The sequence below is a fragment of the Nomascus leucogenys genome, chromosome 18 (genome assembly GCF_006542625.1).
Source record: "Nomascus leucogenys isolate Asia chromosome 18, Asia_NLE_v1, whole genome shotgun sequence".
In the NCBI taxonomy this organism is placed as follows: Eukaryota; Metazoa; Chordata; class Mammalia; order Primates; family Hylobatidae; genus Nomascus; species Nomascus leucogenys.
In genome coordinates this window covers 81,421,121-81,441,023 of record NC_044398.1, presented here as the reverse complement: position 1 = coordinate 81,441,023, position 19,903 = coordinate 81,421,121, and the positions used below count along the sequence as shown (strand labels likewise).

General features: G+C 34.0%; 1 protein-coding gene across 1 annotated transcript in view; it reads right to left on the bottom strand.

Annotated features, from left to right (window-relative positions):
• FCHO2 (FCH and mu domain containing endocytic adaptor 2) overlaps window positions 1-19,903 on the bottom strand; it is a 128,904-nt gene that overhangs the window by 25,926 nt on the left and 83,075 nt on the right. Inside the window, exons 12-18 of the mRNA XM_030797619.1 lie at window positions 13,200-13,254; window positions 12,110-12,285; window positions 10,439-10,450; window positions 10,056-10,080; window positions 8,485-8,524; window positions 6,055-6,146; window positions 195-298 (exon numbers count right to left, since the gene is read on the bottom strand). Coding sequence (XP_030653479.1) covers window positions 195-298; window positions 6,055-6,146; window positions 8,485-8,524; window positions 10,056-10,080; window positions 10,439-10,450; window positions 12,110-12,285; window positions 13,200-13,254 — 504 coding nt within the window. The remainder of the gene's footprint in view (window positions 1-194; window positions 299-6,054; window positions 6,147-8,484; window positions 8,525-10,055; window positions 10,081-10,438; window positions 10,451-12,109; window positions 12,286-13,199; window positions 13,255-19,903) is intronic.

Below are 19,903 nucleotides of genomic sequence, written 5' to 3'. Positions count from 1 at the left end.
GTCGTGTCTCACAGGTATGACCACTGTGATAACAAGGAAGAGTAAAGGACGCATTAGCTGGGAAAATTTTTCTATACTGTGAGGACATGGGTAGAAAACTTCAAGCAATTAACTGTAAAAGGGCATATAGAAAAATATCATTTGCATCTTAAATCAAAACAGTTATATAATTTTTAAAAAACCTGAGTACATACTATTTCATTAATCCCACTGAGTTTGCCTGAAGTAAGCTTTGGTCTGGAAGCAGGCCTCGGAGGTGGGACAATGGTGCCTACAGAAAGAGGAGTTGTGGGTCTGGCTGGTTGAGGGGAAAAAGAGAATTTGAAGAAAATCATTAGTATGTAGCAATCCTTACATAAAGACATTCTATTATAAAGAAACTGTTGGTAATCAAAGCTCATTTTTCAGGAGGCTCTTTTTTTAGATGTAATTATGGATGTTGAAATATTGGGAATCTACCAAATACGCTTTATTTTGAAGTGACCAGTAATATTCCTGAAAAAAAGTTAACCTTTCAGTAACTGACACATATAAGTTTTATTCCTGTTTCAATTATCTATACATATAAAAATTAAATCTGATACATTAGCTGATGAGAACAAATCAATTTAAGGCCAAAGGTCATTTGTTTATTGCCAATACATCTATTTTACAGATAGTAATTCGAGACCAAGCCTTTGAAGCTGTACCTCCAGAATAATATTGTAAACTCTAAATAAAATACTTACCTTAATTAAAATTGTTAAATTTGCCTTTTAAGTTGAACCACATTGTAACATTTTAGGGGGTAACATTATTTGAGATAATCAGATATTCTGTTAGTTTACTAAAAAAAAAATTCCCCAAATCATTACAATTAACTTTGGTAAGTGTTCAAAATAATATCTTAACTTGTTCCTAAGTCCTATATAAATTTAGTGTTGAGTTTTTCAATGCCATTTGCTAATTTTACAAATCAGAAATATTAGTATTCTTAATCTCATCACAATGTAAATTACTGGATAAATGTCATGTATACATCATCAAAAGTTACAAATGTATTAGCATAATCAAAGCAGGAGTAAAAAAAATGGCAGTAAATAGGTTTAAACCTTCTTTAAAATCATGTTTACTAATCATTAATAAATTAACTTAAATGATTTTCAAAGCCCTTTGGTTCACACTAAAATACAGGCTATAATTCAGAGACTGAAAAATATAATGGGTGGGAAGAAACATATTCAGCATGTTTTCAAAGTTTAGAGATGTATAAAATTAAAAATATATAAGTGGGCCTAAGTATACAAATGGGGAAATAAACTGCAAAGCTAAAGGCCTTTAATCATCAATGGAGGAATCAAGGAGGCATGAAAGGAAGGCGCACAGAGGTAGTAGGAAGAGATCTAAAGAAAAAGGTAGTCACATGGATTGAAAGTTGTACATGCATGGGACGTAGGGAATCACTTAGAAAGTATACCATATTAAGAGATAAAAGATGCAAACGCTGTTCAGGTTGCTTAAGGAAAACAAAAAAGCTGGTAAATCAAGCTTAGATTCTGAGGCCACTGTCTTTTTCCAGTCAGTACCAGTTCTTTCATGCTGCACTCACACTTGAAGCTGTACACTGGAAGAAATGTGCACCAAAATCTGAAGTCCATAACACCTCCCTGTGTATTACATACCTACTTTAAAGATATGTTCATTATCAATGAAACTGGCACTAGCCTATGTTAAGTTATTTCAAACTTGTGAGAGAGTTTACACAGCAGAGGTATTTATTACTGATCAAGTGGTCTGTCCAAATGGCATTTAGATTGACTCAAACCAAGCCCAGTAGAAGTATTAAGTTCAGTTCAAAATTTGCTTTTCGAGAAAAGCTAGTAACAATACTTATTAACACCACTGTTTATAAATGAATCTATATTATATCTGCATAGGTCAATTAGGCACTGCTTCTAGAAGCTTCTGAGGGAGATAACTGCAATTGTTCACTTTCTTCAGTGTCCTGTGTTTTATTTTTTTTTTTATTTTTTTTTTATTTTTATTTTTGTAGTTTTATTTTTATTTTTATTCATTTTTTTTTTTATTATACTTTAGGGTTTTAGGGTACATGTGCACAATGTGCTGGTTTGTTACATATGTATCCATGTGCCATGTTGATTTCCTGCACCCATTAACTCGTCATTTAGCATTAGGTGTATCTCCTAATGCTGTCCCTCCCCCCTCCCCCCACCCCACAACAGTAACCGGAGTGTGATGTTCCCCTTCCTGTGTCCATGAGATCTCATTGTTCAATTCCCACCTATGAGAGAGAACATGCGGTGTTTGGTTTTTTGTCCTTGCGATAGTTTACTGAGAATGATGTTTTCCAGTTTCATCCATGTCCCTACAAAGGACACGAACTCATCATTTTTTATGGCTGCATAGTATTCCATGTGTTTTATTTTTTTGCTGATGGTGGGGTGGAGCTCACTGCTACAAATTTCTATTAGAAGCAGTGTTTCAAGAAATATGAATTGACCTGTGAAGTATAAAAAAACATAGGCGATAAGGGCTACTCTGTATCTGCCCTCAGACATTAACTAAAGTGAATAGACAAAGCATGCTTGTCATACCATTCTTTATCTGAACAAAAGTGGAAACTAATCTAGAATCTAGAAGCAATAATGATGATGTAGAAGAAATAGCAGCAGCACTGTTAGCTGCTTCTGTAGGTACATTTTCAAAACATGTAATATTAGGCAAAGGTCATTGTGATCCTCAGAGATGCAGCTGTTGGAAGAAATCCCATCCAAAGCATTAGGAAACCTACAAGTATTTTCAGCTTTACAATGCAATCTCTGGAATGTCTTCTGAGCAGCACTGGAGCTATTAATTGTAACAAGTTCATCAGTAAGAAAATCCACTGACTTTGTAGCCATGAAGCAAAAGGAACTTTATCTGTGCTCTCTAGTGGTGCTGTTACAGCAGAAAAAAGTAGAGATTTGGGGGAAAAGTCTGGTGATGGACTTTCTAGACTCAGAATCTGACTGGGTTTCAAGTAAATTTTCAATTATCACACACCCAGGCAAATCAGTGAGAAAGGAAGTGAAGTTCCTACTGTGCTCTATAAGGTCAGATGAATAAGAAGAAAACAAAAACCTAGAAGCAACAGGAAAATTCTAGAATTAAACATAAATCCATATAACCAAATAGTTATCTTGTTTTAATTATTTGAAACTAGAAAATTTAATAACAACACACGGAAGAAGAGCGTAAGTTCAAACTACATTAACTGAAGAAAACAAGTATGTCCATTAGAAACTTAAAATGCATATGAAAAACTGAAGGTCCAAAATTATATAAAGTCAGAGTTATTCCTGTTTTCCCAGAGGAGCAAAGGTAACTATTTATAGTCAGTACAAGATCTAAAAAGATTCGACAAGGTAGCAAAGCAATAATGCCGTGTATGTGTGGTACTCAACAAAGTTCATCACTGTCCAGTGATAAAACTGCCCCAGGAAGTACATTGGACTACATCAGTGTTCGAGTTAATATTTAAAAACAGCCCAATGTTTTTCAAAAAATAATTTTAAGCATTTTTTTTTTTTTGCGAGCACAAGAGTTCAATTAATTCATAAGCAGATAAAGTAGTCTACATTGGCACTTAACAAAGGGGAGGTAGGTGTAAGATATTTATGTTAAATTTTTAAAAATACACATATCGATGTTTTTATATATTCATATCTGACATAAACATGAATGCTTATTTATAGTCTACATAGTATAAGATGCAACTGAAACTACTTTTCAGCCAAGCCCTAATCAACATTTTAAAACATGTAACAACACTGGGATTCTTAACTATCAGTTATTAACTGATTGACTGAAATTATTTTTTAGCCTGCTTTAAGATGAGGTCAGTGATGAATTAAGATTCTGAAAGACACACAGGAGAGCACAGAATGATCTCACAACCTGGACCTTGCTAAAATGTTAAAATGGGTACCTGGGTAGAGGATGTTAAGATGGGAGAGAAGCGCAATGCAAAGAATGGTAGGACAAAGTTTAAGACTTGTTGTAACTAGCGAGTACCAAGAAAACAATAAAAATAAGTGAAATAAAAATTTAAGATAAGATGCCTATTTCGTAACTTCACTTAGGGCCAGTTTTGTAAAACAGGAGAATCGCAATTACAATTAATTAGTTTGATCAATTATATTCTGTTCAAGTGAAGACTTAATAGTAACTACTATATAACAGGATAACTATCTCTTTTGAGCATCACTAACTTTTTTTTGAAAGGCAAAACTTACAACATTACTTTTCATATTATATAGGAAGATTTAAAAATGCATACTGAAGTGAATTTTAAAACCAGCAAAAAGTTAATAAATATTTTATCACTTCCTAATGGTCAAACATCAATGACCACTAAATGAAAACGAACCATTTTTTACCTGAAGTGATGGTGATATGAGCCAAACACTCTTTAGACAGGTAGCAAAAGGAAGGAAGAGTACTTTTATAAAAAGAAAGAGACTGTACTAGAGAAACTATCAAGAAACAATGAGCAGAATTATGAAGAAATTTCTATATAAATAAAACCTCTGTGATACCAATTTGAAAAATTTTATTAAAGACTTTAATAATTCATAAGGGGATGTTAACAAAATTCGAAAATACTGCTGAGAACTCCTCATTCTAAACACAAAACACCATTCTGATATTTTTACTAAACAAAAGAGAGATTTGGCAACAACATCAGATTTTCCTGTACAATTACTTTCCTTATATAATATATATAAGGTTAATTTTATAATACTAAATAGTAACAAATGCTCAATGAGAAAGGCTATAAAGCCACTTCAGATTATGTTCAACTATCTATTGACTGTTTCTTGCTGTTTTACAAGTATTAAGTGCAGATTACCTTCCCTTCAAAAGGTCAAATAGCATTTAGTGTTTAGGATTAAGGTTTCTTATAATCCACTTATAGTATCTTTTAAAAATATTTTGTCTCTAAACAGTCTAATTTGAAAAACCAATATTTAATTTTTAATAGTAAGATATTTCAACATGGCTTTTTTGTTGTTGCTGTTAATCTGCCAAAGTGTGATAGATAGAACGATGGTTTTAGAATAAGTAAGAGCCAGGTTTGAAACTTGTCTTCATCATTTACTAGCTATATAATCTTGGAGAAGTTACTTATTATCTCTGAGCTTTACTTTTTTCATCTATAAAACAGGGACAATAAAAACAACTCATGCTGCTGTTACTGTGGTGAAATTAAATAGAATGTGTGGCCCATTCTAACAAAGTGACCTAGCATGAACTAGACAGATTTAAGTTCCTCCCGCATGATTCCAGCGCTTCCTTAACCCCAAATACTGGATGGCAATTCTGAAGTCCCAGAGAAGAGGGTAGAAGATCAAATAAAATTGATTTTATTTTCTTGTTTTGAACAAGCAGTGATTTTATTAAACATACATTTTTGGTGCCCGCTTTTTGACTAATGAAAAGAGAAACTTCATATATTCTTGCCAAAACAACTAAAAAACATTTATCAACTTCTTTCGTAAACTGCTTGGGAAGTGTTAAAGCCTTTCTAGAAAGCAGTTTGGCAATAAGTATCATGGACATCATCTTGTAAGCCATAAATTTTAAATTGATAAATTATTACAAGCATATTATAAGACATATGCACAAAATATGTTATTTCTATGGATGTTCATAATACTAGAAAATTAGATGCAACTTAAACTTCCATCAAGAAAGAACTGGTTACATTGATATATATTTTGTATTTGAATTATCTATAAACACTAAGAATTATTATTTGGATAATGATATGAAATGCCTAGAAATAACATGCCAATTTAAAAAAACACTTAGTATTTTACCAATTTTTATTGTTTAAATCATAGAGTATCTAAGAGAACAAAACCAGAATAAAATCACTTTTATTTGGCAATACAGAGGACAAATTTTTAGAAATTTTGATCATTAAGTACAATGCACAAAAAGTGAATGAGAAAAAGCAACTAAAGTATTCTTTATATTTAAAAAAATACATATATACATATATATATTTACCTGATGATGATGAAGTTAGTGAAGATGAAGAAGATGAATCAAGAGATGGTCCAAATAGGGGGTCCCAAGCAAGTAAATCACTGGTTCCTTTTCTACCATAATATTTTAAAAGCAAAAATTTTAACAAAAGAATATTTTATTAGTACAAAATTTCTAGTCACTTATTTTTATTTCATAGAATTCTAACAGCTCAATATACATAATTAAAAAGTTGGGGCCAGGCACCATGGCTCACACCTGTAATCCCAACACTTTTGGAGGCTCAGGCAGGAGGATCAGTTGAGACTAGGAGTTCAAGATCACGCCTAGGCAACATAGCAAGACCCAATACCCACAAAAAAATTTTTTTTAATTAGCCTGGCATGGTGGTGCATGCCTGTAGTCCTAGCTATCCAGGAAGCTAAGGAAGATCACTTGACCCCAGGAGTTCTGTGCTGCAGTGAGCTAAGATTGCACCACTGTACTCCAGCCTGGGTAACAGAGCAAGACCCTGTCCGTAAAAAAAAAAAATTTTTTTATTTAAAAGTTGGATACTCTACCAGTAGTATATATGTAGAAATTAATTAACAGATTTAACAGCCAATATTTGTTAGAAGCGTAACCTAACATAACATGTGAAGTTAGCAGAGGAGAATGGGGAAGATTAATTCCCATTCATCATGCCTTGTTAGATTCAACCACCTTGGGGGCTATCATAATGGGAATAATACTTTCAGCTCTACAAATAAAAAAGAGCAGCACACGTCTAAATGAACTGCCCAAAGACATACAGCTACTTGATTCTAAAACAGGCTCACATCTGCTGGTTCACACATAGCACCCAATCCTGAAAAGAAAATTTAAGTGGTATAAAATTGGGTTAAAATTTTATAAGGCCATACTTATTTTCAAAGATGAAGAAAAAGGGTAAAGTGATTTTTTTAAGCCCTTAAGTACAGAAAGGTGGCTTACATATTTTAATGTATCAAATTGCCATTATTTTAAAAAATTTTAGGAAATCTTACACACACACACACACAAAAACAGGCCCTCTATAATGAAAGTGCTGTAATTATGTAGGAGTACATATCTAGCATCTCAACATGCACCTACATGAAAGCACACTACACCTCATATGATAAAGCCTAGCATTGCAACTGCATGATTCCTAAAAACAGTTTTAAAACACTCAACAACTTATCTTTAAAAGTGATACATCCAACAAATACCACCACTGTGCTCAATTAGTACCTCAAAAGTATCAAATAATTGTAAACTACCTATTTAACTAAGCCTACTTTTACTTGTATTTTACATTAAGTCTGGCCAGGCTTGATGGCTCATGCCTATAATCACAGTACTTTGAGAGGCTCAGGAGTCTGAGTCCACGAGTTCGAGACCAGCCTGGGAAATATAGCAAGATCCAGTCTCTACAAAAAAAAAAATTTTTTTTGAAAAAAATTAGCTGGGAGACAGGGGTGGGAGGATCGTTTGCGCCTGGGACGTTGAGGCTGCAGAAAGCCATGATCACGCCACTGCACTCCAGCCTGAGAGACAGAGTAAGACCCTGTCTCAAAACAGACAAGCAAAAAACCATTAACTCAAAGACAGTATTCTTACTGAGAGACACAGAAGTAAAAAGAGACCCATGCAACATTGGCTTAACATTTTTTTTTTTTTTAAGAAGAGCTGGCAACATGCCTTCTAGCCTCTCTCTCCCTTTCCAACTTGACACACTTCTCTGTTCTGAAGCTTATGAAGTATATTATTTTATAAGGTCACAGTCAAAACTGAAGGAAGAAATGAGAAAATTCCCATGAGAATAACCAGCTGAAATACAGACATGTATGAATTTAGGGTTTCATCATTTATTTAGAAGTAGTGAGGCTACCAAGGCCAACTGTGGTTAAATGGATTTTTTTTTTTTATTGTAAAAGGACATATTACCAAGTGAGAAATAATTTTAAACTTCTAAAAACTCCAACATGGCATTTGACAGCTCAGAAAACAGAATGATTAACAAAACTTTACTGGAATTAAAACTATAGAGCTAATAAAACTCTAGAAAAAAGGACAAAAGGATACTTAAAATGTATGTGTGTGGAAGAAGGGATGAGAAGGTGGAGCACAGAAGATTTTCAGGGCAGCAAAAATACTCTGTATGATACTATAATGATGAATACATATCCTTACACATTTGTCCAACACCAAGAATGAACTCTAATGTAAACTGCGAACTTTAGGTGATTATGATGTGTCAATGCAGGTTCACTGATTGTAACAAATGCACCACTCTGGTGAGAGAATTTGACTGTGAGAGAGACTGGGCATATGAAGGGGCAGGGAGCATAAAGGGAAATCTCTGTGCTTTCCATTCAATTTTGCCATAAATCAAACACTGCTCTAAAAAATAAAGTCTATTTTTTAACAAAATTAAACATGGAAACTTACTCATTGGGTGGAGCAGATGGCTTTGATTTTAACTCCTCATCTAATTAAAAAATTAAAATGTTATGAAAACTTCATAATCTGAGAAATAAAATATTTTAATGAAAAAGAGAAACTCTATACAGATATCAATTAAAAATTTTGGAATTGATAATGTAAATACAAACAATAATGAAGAAAAAGTAAATAAGATTTTAACAAGTTTTCTATTGTGTACATTAAAATAACTGAAACTACTAAATCCTGGTTTCTTCTAATATCTTTAGTAAGAAATGACTTGAGTCAATTAAACTATGATATTCATTAAAATTGCTGTTTAGAAAAGAAACTATGGGTTGCAACTTTAAAAATTAGAAAAATGTTTAAATACATAAATTCTACTTAAGAATTTTAACTGATGAATCATGAATGCATTTTTCAAGTTCTAAGAATATTATTAGTGATTATTATATTGACAAAAAGTAGTTATTAACTCTTGAGGATGTCATATTTTGAAAAATTAAGAATCTTATAGCAACCTGGAGCAAGTCTCTTTATAAGATAGTTTGTTTTGCTACCTTTTGCATTTGTAATGTGCCTCATTTCACAAGCAAGTGGTAAACGGGAATAGCATCATTAATGCAAAACTCACGTTGGTGCATAAGCAATTTTTGCTGCACCTTCATGTTTTCTTTGCATCACCAAGCAATACCTGATGAATGCAAAGTACATCAATGAGTAACTTCCACAAACTATGGAGGAGTATCACAGTACATGATACCCATTCACTCTACATTCTTCACTTGGCTCAGTTTGGTTGGTTGTTTTGCCTCAGTGTTTATTGCGCTATTCTTCAATATTTCTGCATTTTGCTCTCATCTCCACAACTCAGCACCCTCCATTTATCCTCATTTTCCTCACACTCCCTATCATTAAGCTACAATCAACATTTCTTTAAAGATAAAATCCTTACTTTTATTTATTTTGGTATTTATTATTCATTTACTAGGTCTTTTAAACTGTGTTAGAATTTTTAATAAGACTGATGTCAAAGTTTTTGTTAAGTCTTCTGTTAACAAAATTACATAGCTTTTGAGTGGGCTGCTTCAACTATTTTTCCCACAACCCTTGTTATTTTTAATGCATGATTCCGCAAAAGGCATTAGCACCTTAGAAAAGTTTTTAGTATAATTAAGTATTTAGTATAATTAAATTATAATAGAATTTGTAATTGTGACACAACTTAAAAATAGGTAAAGCTCAATATTACTCATCTTATAAACACTTTCTGGTTAATAAGACAGAGAATGCCAGTGAAACCGTTTAACATTCTGAATCAGAAGCTACTTTTTGGCTTTGGTGATTTCTGAAAAATGTTGTAGCCATGTATTGAAGTTTAAAGCATGTCTCTCAGCTCTACAGGAAATAATACAGATATGCTGTTTTCTATTTAAAATAATTATCCTTCTAGCCATTCAGTAGGGCTCATGATGAGAAAAGATCATTTATTTCTACAGCTACATAAGGGTAAAAGATTAACAAATTGCCTTATAAATTTTAATAGACAAAATAAGCAATTCAAATGTCAAACTTACTAGACAAATTCCGATTCATCTGTACCTAAAACAGAGATGCAAAATAGGTACCATAAAACAAATTAATTTGATAATGAAATATTTGGTAAAACGTTAATACTGGGAACCTAATTTTATGTTGTTTTTAGTATATCTGCTCAATTGTAAAGTATTTACATAAAAGATATAGAGAAAAAACTGTCAGTAGTTTTTGTTTTACAGCAAAAAATAATACATGTAGTTTTAACACCTAATGTTTTTAAAATATTAAAGCAACAACATCTATAGCAAAACACTAAAACTTGCTAATCTAAAAATTTAATACAAATATTTTGAAAGCCAATCTTCCAAAATTACAATGATTTTAAAAGTCAATGGGCAAAAATATAAAACCTTGTACTTACTGGACTGTGTCTCTAGTAGTACATGGAAGAAAAAGAAAATTAGGTTAGAATTCTGAATACTGTATTTTTGTGATGTAATAATTTATCATTCCCTATTCAATCATATCTAAACTATATACACCTTAAAACACATACACTGTCAGGTGGGAAAAAGTTAAGCAAATGAGGCAGCAAAATATATTCAGATATAATCTTTTCTTATCCAATATTAACTATAAAATTGTTCTGATTATTATTTTCATAGTATGAAATTAATACATGTTCATTGTTTTAAAAACAAACTGAAAAGAGAAGAGTACAAAAGAGAAAATTTAAAACTATTCACAATCTCACTACCCATATATTCCTCTAGGCTTTTGTTTTATATATTTAACATACATATTTTATATTAGTTATGCTCTTACATAACACACACTTTTAATGGTTTACAACCTCATACTTTGTATATATTTACCACCTTTTTTTTTTTTTTTTTTTGAGACGAAGTCTCGCTCTGTCACCCAGGCTGGAGTGCAGTGGTGTGATCTCAGCTCACTGCAACCTCCGCCTCATGGTTTTCAAGCAATTCTCCTGCCTCAGCCTCCCGAGTAGCTGGGACCACAGGCGCATGCCACCACGCCCGGCTAATTTTTTGTATTTTTTTTAGTAGAGACGGGGTTTCACTGTGTTAGCCAGGATGGTCTCCATCTCCTGACCTTGTGATCCACCCGCCTCGGCCTCCCAAAGTGCTGGGATTACAGGCGTGAGCCACCGTGCCCGGCCCTATATTCACCATATTTTAAGCAACTCTGTACTTCAACATTAATTTTTAACGTTAAATAGTAATGGTACAATAAAACCTCATTTCAGAAACATTTTTGGTAGAAAGAAAATAGTTCTGAAACTAAATTCTGAAGTACATGACTGGGAGAAAACCACCTTTTTTTCCAAACAAATACATGTAACTACATAAAATATGTAATTAGACAACAATATGAAATGGTGAGAACCTTTATTCTTCATTATCAAGAAGAACAGATTTAATGTCAATCATGATGATCACATATAGATATACTTAACTGTCATCCTAAGAAATGCTTTTTTCACATAGTGTAACATTTTTAAGTTTAAAATTAACATCAATGAGGAAAAAATTTACTGGGATAATGTTTTATTTCTCCCTCAAATCCTATTAAATACGGTATTTTAGAATTGAAGAATTAACTATTAGCACTAAGAACTCTTATCTGTGCCTTTCCTTGTATGAAAAGTATGGGAAAATAAATGTTACAGTGGCAGACTAAAAAAAATGCAAATATATAATTTAATCTTTAAATTCGTTTTTATAAAATTCCCTCTTACATAAGGCTCACAAAACATAGAAGAAACACTTCAAAATTAGATAAGGCAAAAATTAATACTGCCAATTCAAAGAATTCTGCCAGAGACACACAGCACTGCTTATGAAATACAACAAATGGCAGAAATAGTGAATTTTTGACATTTTCACTTTCTACTTTCAAAAGCAAAATTAAGCCAAATTCACAAGTTTATTTTCCTGTATAAAAATTATAAACTAAGCATTTCCTCAGTCGACATGCTTAACAATTGCTAAGTAATGTCTGACCAGACACAGGTAGGTAAGAAAAATAAAGACTTTTATATAAAGAGTACAAACGTGTTTGTACTTACAGATATTGCTGGGGAGAGTGTTATATTCCCTATAGATACTTTTAATTCATCCAAAGAAGCCATTGTGTGGTGTGAGTTATTTGGATGCATAGGCTTAATTTCTATCCGATACTTCTTTGGTTCTTCATCTTCAGAGTCAGAATCACTAGATGAGTAGAAATGGTTCTCTTTGGTATGTGAGTTTCAGTTAAAGAATTGTTTTTAAATTACCTTAGACATATAACCAGTTTTTCACACATTTATTTTAAAAAAGGAATGAAACCTTTAAGAGTAAAACAGACTTTGGGCCAGGTGCAATGGCTCATGCTTGTAATCCCAGCACTTTGGGAGCCTGAGGCAGGTGGATCACGAGTTCAGGAGATCAAGACCATCCTGGCTAACATGGTGAAACCTCATCTCTACTAAAAATACAAAAACTTAGCTCAGCATGGTGGCACACACCTGTAGTCCCAGATAATCGGGAGGCTGAGGCATGAGAATCACTTTCACCCAGGAGTAGGAGGTTGCAGTGAACCGAGATCGCACCACTGCATTCCAGCCTGCACAACAGAGTGAGACTTCATCTCAAAAAAAAACAAAGAGTAAAACAGACTTTAACAGAAATAAGACTACTAACTTTTATTAATAAAAATATGTCAAGGCCGGTCGTGTTGGCTCACACCTGTAATCCCAGCACTTTGGGAGGCCAAGGCAGGTGGTTCACTTGAGGTCAGGAGTTCTTCACCAGCCTGGCCAACATAAAGAAACCCTGTCTCTACTAAAAATACAAAAATTAGCCAGGCATGGTGCGCACACCTCTAATCCCAGCTACTTGGGGGATCGCTGAAACCTGGGAGGCAGAGGCTGCAGTGAGCTGAGATTGTGCCACTGCACGCCTGCCCGGGCAACAGAGTAAGACTCTGTCTCAAAAAAAAAAAACAAAAAACAAAAACAACAACAACAACAACAAAAACACATGTCAAATGACAAATAAGGAATCGCATTTTATAATTAATAAAAAATTGGAAGAGGCTTTAATACATGATTTTCTTATAACTGCCTACTTATATGCCAACATAATCCATAAGAATACTAGATGATGAAAGGATATTCTGATTTGTTTCTGGTTTAATACTGTAGCCTTCTTCATCTACATCAGGAATGTTCTAAGGGAAAAAGAAAAAAATTATAATGACAACTGTAATGTACAAAATTATTAGAGATTATCAAAGTAGCCTCAGGTATTACTAAGGAACCAAACCACTTCTCAGATATCAATAGGTTAACGAAATGATGAACACCGAAGAAAAATTACATCCTTTTATTTAATTAGCTTCAAATCATACTCCATGCTTTGGATATCTGAAAGAGGAAAGACGTGCAAAATGAAACAGGAGAAACACAACTCATAATTTCAGGGCACAAAATCACCGAGGTGGAGACCAATTCAGATTGCTCGATATCTACAGTTTCTGTTATAAATGAGGAAGAATAAGTTAGTTTAAAAAGTACATGTGATTTGAAAGCTATTATCAAGCTAAATATTCTTATTGCTATAAGCTCTATGGAAATATAAGATCTAGCACCTCCTTACGCAGTTTAAAGTCTGGGTGAACTAGTGAAACTATCTAAGACAAATCATCAATGTCTGCCAACATGCCATAAAGAGTGACAACAAGACACCATGTGTCTCATGAGAGAGGCAGCCCTGACAAAATAAAACAAGACCAAAAAAAACCTAAACCTGGATCTGATCAAGCCCCTAGATCCAAATGCCAATTTAAATAATATAAAGAAGTAAAACATAATACAGTATGGCAACATAATCAGCAAAATCCAGACTGAAGGAAACTATAAAACAAACCACTTAGTCTTGCCAATAAAAATACAGAAAGCGGGCCGAGTGCAGTGGCTCACGCCTGTGGTCCCAGCACTTTCGGAGGCTGAAGCGGGTGGATCATGAGGTCAGGAGATCGAGATCATCCTGGCCAACATGGTGAAACTCCATCTCTACTAAAAATACAAAAATTAGCTGGGCATGGTGGTGCATGCTTGTAATCCCAGTTACTCTGAAGGCTGAGGCTGGAAAATCGCTTGAACCCAGGAGGTAAGGTTGCAGTCACCCGAGGTCACGCAACTGCACTCCAGCCTGGCAACAGAGCGAACTCTGTCAAAAAAAAAAAAAAAAAAAAAAAAAAACAGAAAGCTAAATAGAGAGGGAGGGAGGGAAGGGGAACCTATAGATCAAGAGAGACTTAAGACATATCAACAACTTTAAACAAAGCATAATAAAATGGACATCAAAGATGATAAATATAAATACTGAATGGTTATTTCAAAATACTAAGGAGTTGTAAATTATTTCTAGATGTGATGATATTGTGATTATGTTTTAAAGATATATATAATGTATCGCTTCTCGGCCTTTTGGCTAAGAAGTGTAAAGATATATATAATGTAAATTCAGATGAAATTATATTATTCTAGAATTTGGGCAGAGGAAATGGATGGGCAGGATTGGCTGGGGCAAGCTGTTGGGGCTGACTGATGAGAGCCCCAACATGAGAGACCATGATGCTATATATATATATGTTAATATATACCTATGTGTGTATATATGTGTATATATGTGTGTATATATACATATATATACACACACAAACATACATTTGTTTAGAATTCTTCAAAATAAAAAGATAAAAATAATCTAGCTGGGAGTATTAAAAATAGCAGAAGTTGCCTAAATATTATAACTCAGAAATTAGTTTCAGTGCATTTTAACAACTTCAAGAAGGGGTTTTCTGGTCACATCATAAAATTCCCATAAGTTGAAAGAACACTGCAAACAAGGAGAAATAACATACACAAAGACACAGAAAGATAAACAAACACTCAGTTCAGGTGTTCAGAAAAAGGTTTTTTTCAAGTTAAAGAAAACTGGGCATGCCTAAAAGCAGAAGAGGAGCCAATAAATACTACAGATATCACGAATATGTGAGACAAAATGAGAACAAGGTCCTCTAAGAGTCAAGAAAAAACAGGATAAGACAAAAAGGCCCCTCCCTGTTCCTCAAGGACTAGGAAAAAATAAAAGGAAGAAAACAGGTATTTGGGTAGGAATGCCAGCAGCTTTGTGGACAACCAATTTTTCATTCAAATTCTCAAAGTAAAGAAATAAAAGGTTAAGACTACGTGTATCTTGGGGTGTGGTGTGTGAAGCGAAAGGACTGAGAGTGTAGATATAAACCATAAGCAAAAAACAAACAAAATGAGAAATAAAAGACTACCAAGAAAATTAAAACTACATTAAGACAGCAAATTCATAAGCTTGAAAATATACTCTGTTGGTGAAGCTGCGGGGGAAAGGCATATTCATACTTTGTGGGTATTAATACAAATTGGCACAACCCCCATAGAGAAAAATCCGGCAATGTGTAACAAAACTACATATATATTCACTCTTTTATCCAGGAATCCTATTTCTAGAAATTCACCGTGAAGACACAGCTCCAACTATTTAAAAATACATATGCACAAGGTTATTCATCAAAGATTACTTATAACCTGTAATTATTAGAAATTACCTAAATGTCCAAGCACAGCTGAATAAACTATGGTACATACACAAAATGGGTAGACCCATTCCTCCATATCTGCAGGTTCGGTTTCAGTATTTGCATGTATTCAACCAACTGCAGATTGAAAATATTTTTATTTTATTTATTTAGTTTTTTGAGACGGAGACTCGCTCTGTCACCCAGGCTGGAGTGCAGTGGCCCAATCTCAACTTACTGCAACCTCCCTCCACCTCCTGCAGTGATTCTCCTGCCTCAGCCTCCCTAACAGCTGGGATTACAGGCACCCCTAACAGCTGGGATTACAGGCGCCCACCACCACACCCGGAAAATTTTTGTATTTTTAATAGACACATGATGTCGCTATATTGGCCAGGCTGGTCTCGAACTCCTGGCCTCAGTTGATCTGCTCACCTTGGCCTCCCAAAGTGTTGGGATTACAGGCATGACCCACTGTGCCCGGCAAAAATATTTTAAAAAAATAAAAAATAAGCTGATTGTGGTAGCTCATGCCTGTAACCCCAGTTCTTCAGGAGGCTGAGGCAGGAAGATTGCTTGAACCCAGGAGTTCGAGACCAGCAGTAGAGTTGGCAATATAGTCAGATCTCATCTCTACAAAAAATTACAACATCAGCTGAACATGGAGGCATGCACCTGTAGCCCAGCTACTAGGGAGCTGAGGTGGGAGGATTGCTTAAGCCTGGGAGGTAGAGGTTGCAGTGAGCCCAGATGGTGCCAATGCACTCCAGCCTAGGCAACAGAGCAAGACTCTGTCTCAAAATAAATAAATAAATAAATAGTACACAAAACATGAATCTTTAAAAAACACAGTAAAACAAGTATTTACAATATCCATTTACATTGTATTAGGTATTATAAGTAGTCTAGAGATGATTTAAAGTATGACTTAAAGGATGTGTGTGGCTTATATGTAAACACTATGACAGTTTATATAAGGGACTTGAGCATTCAGTGATTCTGGTATCCTCAGGGGATTCTAGAACCAATACTGCAAGGACACTGAGGAACGATTATACTATGTAGCTGTTTAAAAAAAAAATGAGAAAAGTTTCTATGAACTAATATGGAGTGATTGCCAGGAAATACTGCTAATTTTTAAAAAGCCAAGTAGTAAAGAACATATATAGTATTATAACTTTTAAGTAAGAAGGGCAAATAAGAACACAAACATATATCTGCTTATCTTTGTTTAAAAAAAAAAAACTACAGAAAGGATAATTAGAACACAATAAAGTTGGTTAGCTACAAGGAAAGGCAATGGGGTAGAAGGGACACAGGAAAGAGGAACACTTCTCTGAATATGCTTTTGTGGTTAGATGATGGAATATCCGAAATTTTGGGGCAATATATACTTAAGTATTTAGAGACAAAGGGCCAGAATATATTTAATTTGTGCTCAAATGGATCAGAAAAAAATATTATACACATATAAACACATGCACAGAGAGAGAATGCAAATGTGACAAAAATAAAGGGCATGCAAGTGTTCTTCGTATTATTTCATTCTTGCAATTTTGTAAGTTAGAAATGATTTCCAAATTTCAAAAAAATTTTAATAGAAAGAAAAAGCTGCCAAGGAATTGCAGCAAAAATCCTTTTACTGGTAAGGTATTCTGTTCTTCTAATCACTTTCTAAAGCTCAGCAAGAAAGATATGAAGAACTGTGAAGGCAGGCACAACACAAGGTTAGGGAGAACTGAGGGCAACATTTATGTGACTATCACTTCCAGACCAAATAAACAGTCTAATGTAGCTAGCAGTGAGCTAACAGATGGAATTAAAAACTAGAAATAAAAAATCTAATGTAGGGTGAAGAGCAGCTTCCATGGATAAAAAGATGACAAAGGCCGTATTTTTAACAATGAAGGTAGAGCCCTTTCTTTCTACTGCTTGCTAATATGCAAATATCACTTTAAAATACTTTAAAAATAAGGAAACTTTGTTAATTGTGAATCTTTTTAGAAATCAGAATGAAAGAGTTTTTCAAAATACTTTGTCCCCATTCCAAGTACCCTAGAAACACACCAGGTATTTAGTCTCCCAGAGGTTCTATCTCAAATTTAACAATGGACTACTTTAAATTTGTTTAGAATACACTATTTGTTTACAGAATAAACTATATAGCACAATGTAATAATTTAATAATACCAAGCTGTTTTCTATATGGCTGAGTAAGCAGCTTTTGGACCAACCTCCTGCAGATTACAATGATAAATTCTAATCAAAACACATCAACAGGCCAGGCACGGTGGCTCAGGCCTATAATCCCAGCATTTTGTGGGAGTCAAAACAGGAGGATCACTTGAGGCCAAGCGTTCAAGACCAACCTGCTCAATATAGCAAGACCTTGTCTCTACTCAAAAATAAAAAAATTAGCTGGGTGTGTTGCACATGCCTGTAGCCCTAGCTACTTGGAAGGCTGAGGCAGGAAGGATCACTTCAGCCAAGGAGTTCAAGGCTGTGGTAAGCTAGGATTGTGCTACTGCACTCCAGCCTGGGCCACAGATCAAGACCCTAGCTCTATTAAAAACAAAACAAAAAAACCACCATAAACAACTATCTGGAGGTAATGGAAAATGACCTAGCGCACCCATAAATAGCTCTACAAAGTGATTCATTGAAAAATTCCATAAAGTCACAATGTAATTCTAAAAAAGGATTCAAATAACCTACAGAAAGGCAAGAAAAAAGCAAAATGAAACAAAAAACAGAGGAACAAACAAAACAAAAAATAGCAATCTTAAAATCTGACAATATCATTACATATAAACGGTCCTAATATATCAATTAAAAGGCAGAGATTGGCAGAATGGATTTTTAAAAACATAATCGAACTATCTGCTGTCTATAAGAAACTCACTTCAAATATAACAATATAGTTAGGTTGAAAGAAAAAGGATGGAAACAATTATACTAGGCAAACATGAATAATAACAAAGGGGAAAAGAGGCTGTCTTTATATTAGATAAAGTAGATTTCATAAAGAAAATTACCAGGGTCAGAGAGGAACATTATGTCCACACAAAAACCTGTACACAATTGTTCATAGTAACTTTATTTCTAATAGTCAAAAATTGAAAAACAACCAAAATGTCCTACAATGGGTGAGTGGGTAAACAAACTTTAGTACATCCAAAACAGGGACTACTACACAGCAATAAAAAATAAACTATTCATATGTACCACAACCTAGATACATCTCCAAAGAACTGTGCTGAGTGGAAAAAAGCCAATATCAAAAGCATACATATTGTATGATTTCACTTATAGAACAACCTTGAATTGACAAAATTATAGGAATGAAGAAAAGGTTAGTGGTTGCCAGAGGTTAAGGAAGGCATAAGGAAAAGTGGCTGTAAAAGGGCAACCAACATGAGAGATTGTTGTGGTAATGAAAATGTCCTGTTTTGATTGAATTAGTGTCAGTATTCCAGTTGTGATACTACATGACAGTTTTGTAAAGTGTTCATGTCAGGAGGAAGGGGTAACAAGTACACAGTACTGTTATATACGCCATCTTTGCAACCTTTTATGCGTCTTTATTTCAAAATAAAAAGTTTTTCTTAAAAGCAGTGATTCTCAGTGTACTATCTTTTTACTGCTAGAACTATTCATAGAAACCTGATGTTAATAAAAACATACACATTACTTGTGTTCATCTTTACCCATTCAATCCATGATTTCTATATTAGGGCCCATACAGCTGGAGTGAAGCCCTAGGTCAAAAGCAGTATGAACAAGAATAGAACAGGCAACTTCACCCATCAATCTTAAAGGCATTTGCTTACTCTGGCTAAAGAGGTGGTGGCAATTTAAAAAGTATACACCAGAATGGAGCTCAAGAGTCAATGAAATGTTTCTTAATTTCTGTTTGGAATGTGGACATAGGCCAAAACCAAAAAAAAGAAAAAAGAAAAAGAGGGCAATTACACTTCCTTGGCCAACTTTCAAAAGATGCAGTTGCTAAAAATAATTTTTTAAGTTACACAGACCTTTAAAGAAAGGGATAAGAAATGAACAATAATTTCCCTACCATGATAGCCTATTGATGTTTTAAAAAATAATTAGTAAGAAGAAGCCATGAATAGACCATAAGTTATTATTTATAGGCTACAAATAAAAGAAAATAACAAGCCTGTATAACATAGTGAGACACTGCCTCTACTAAAAATGAAAAAACATAGCCAGGCATGGTGGCATATGCCTGTGTTCCCAGCTA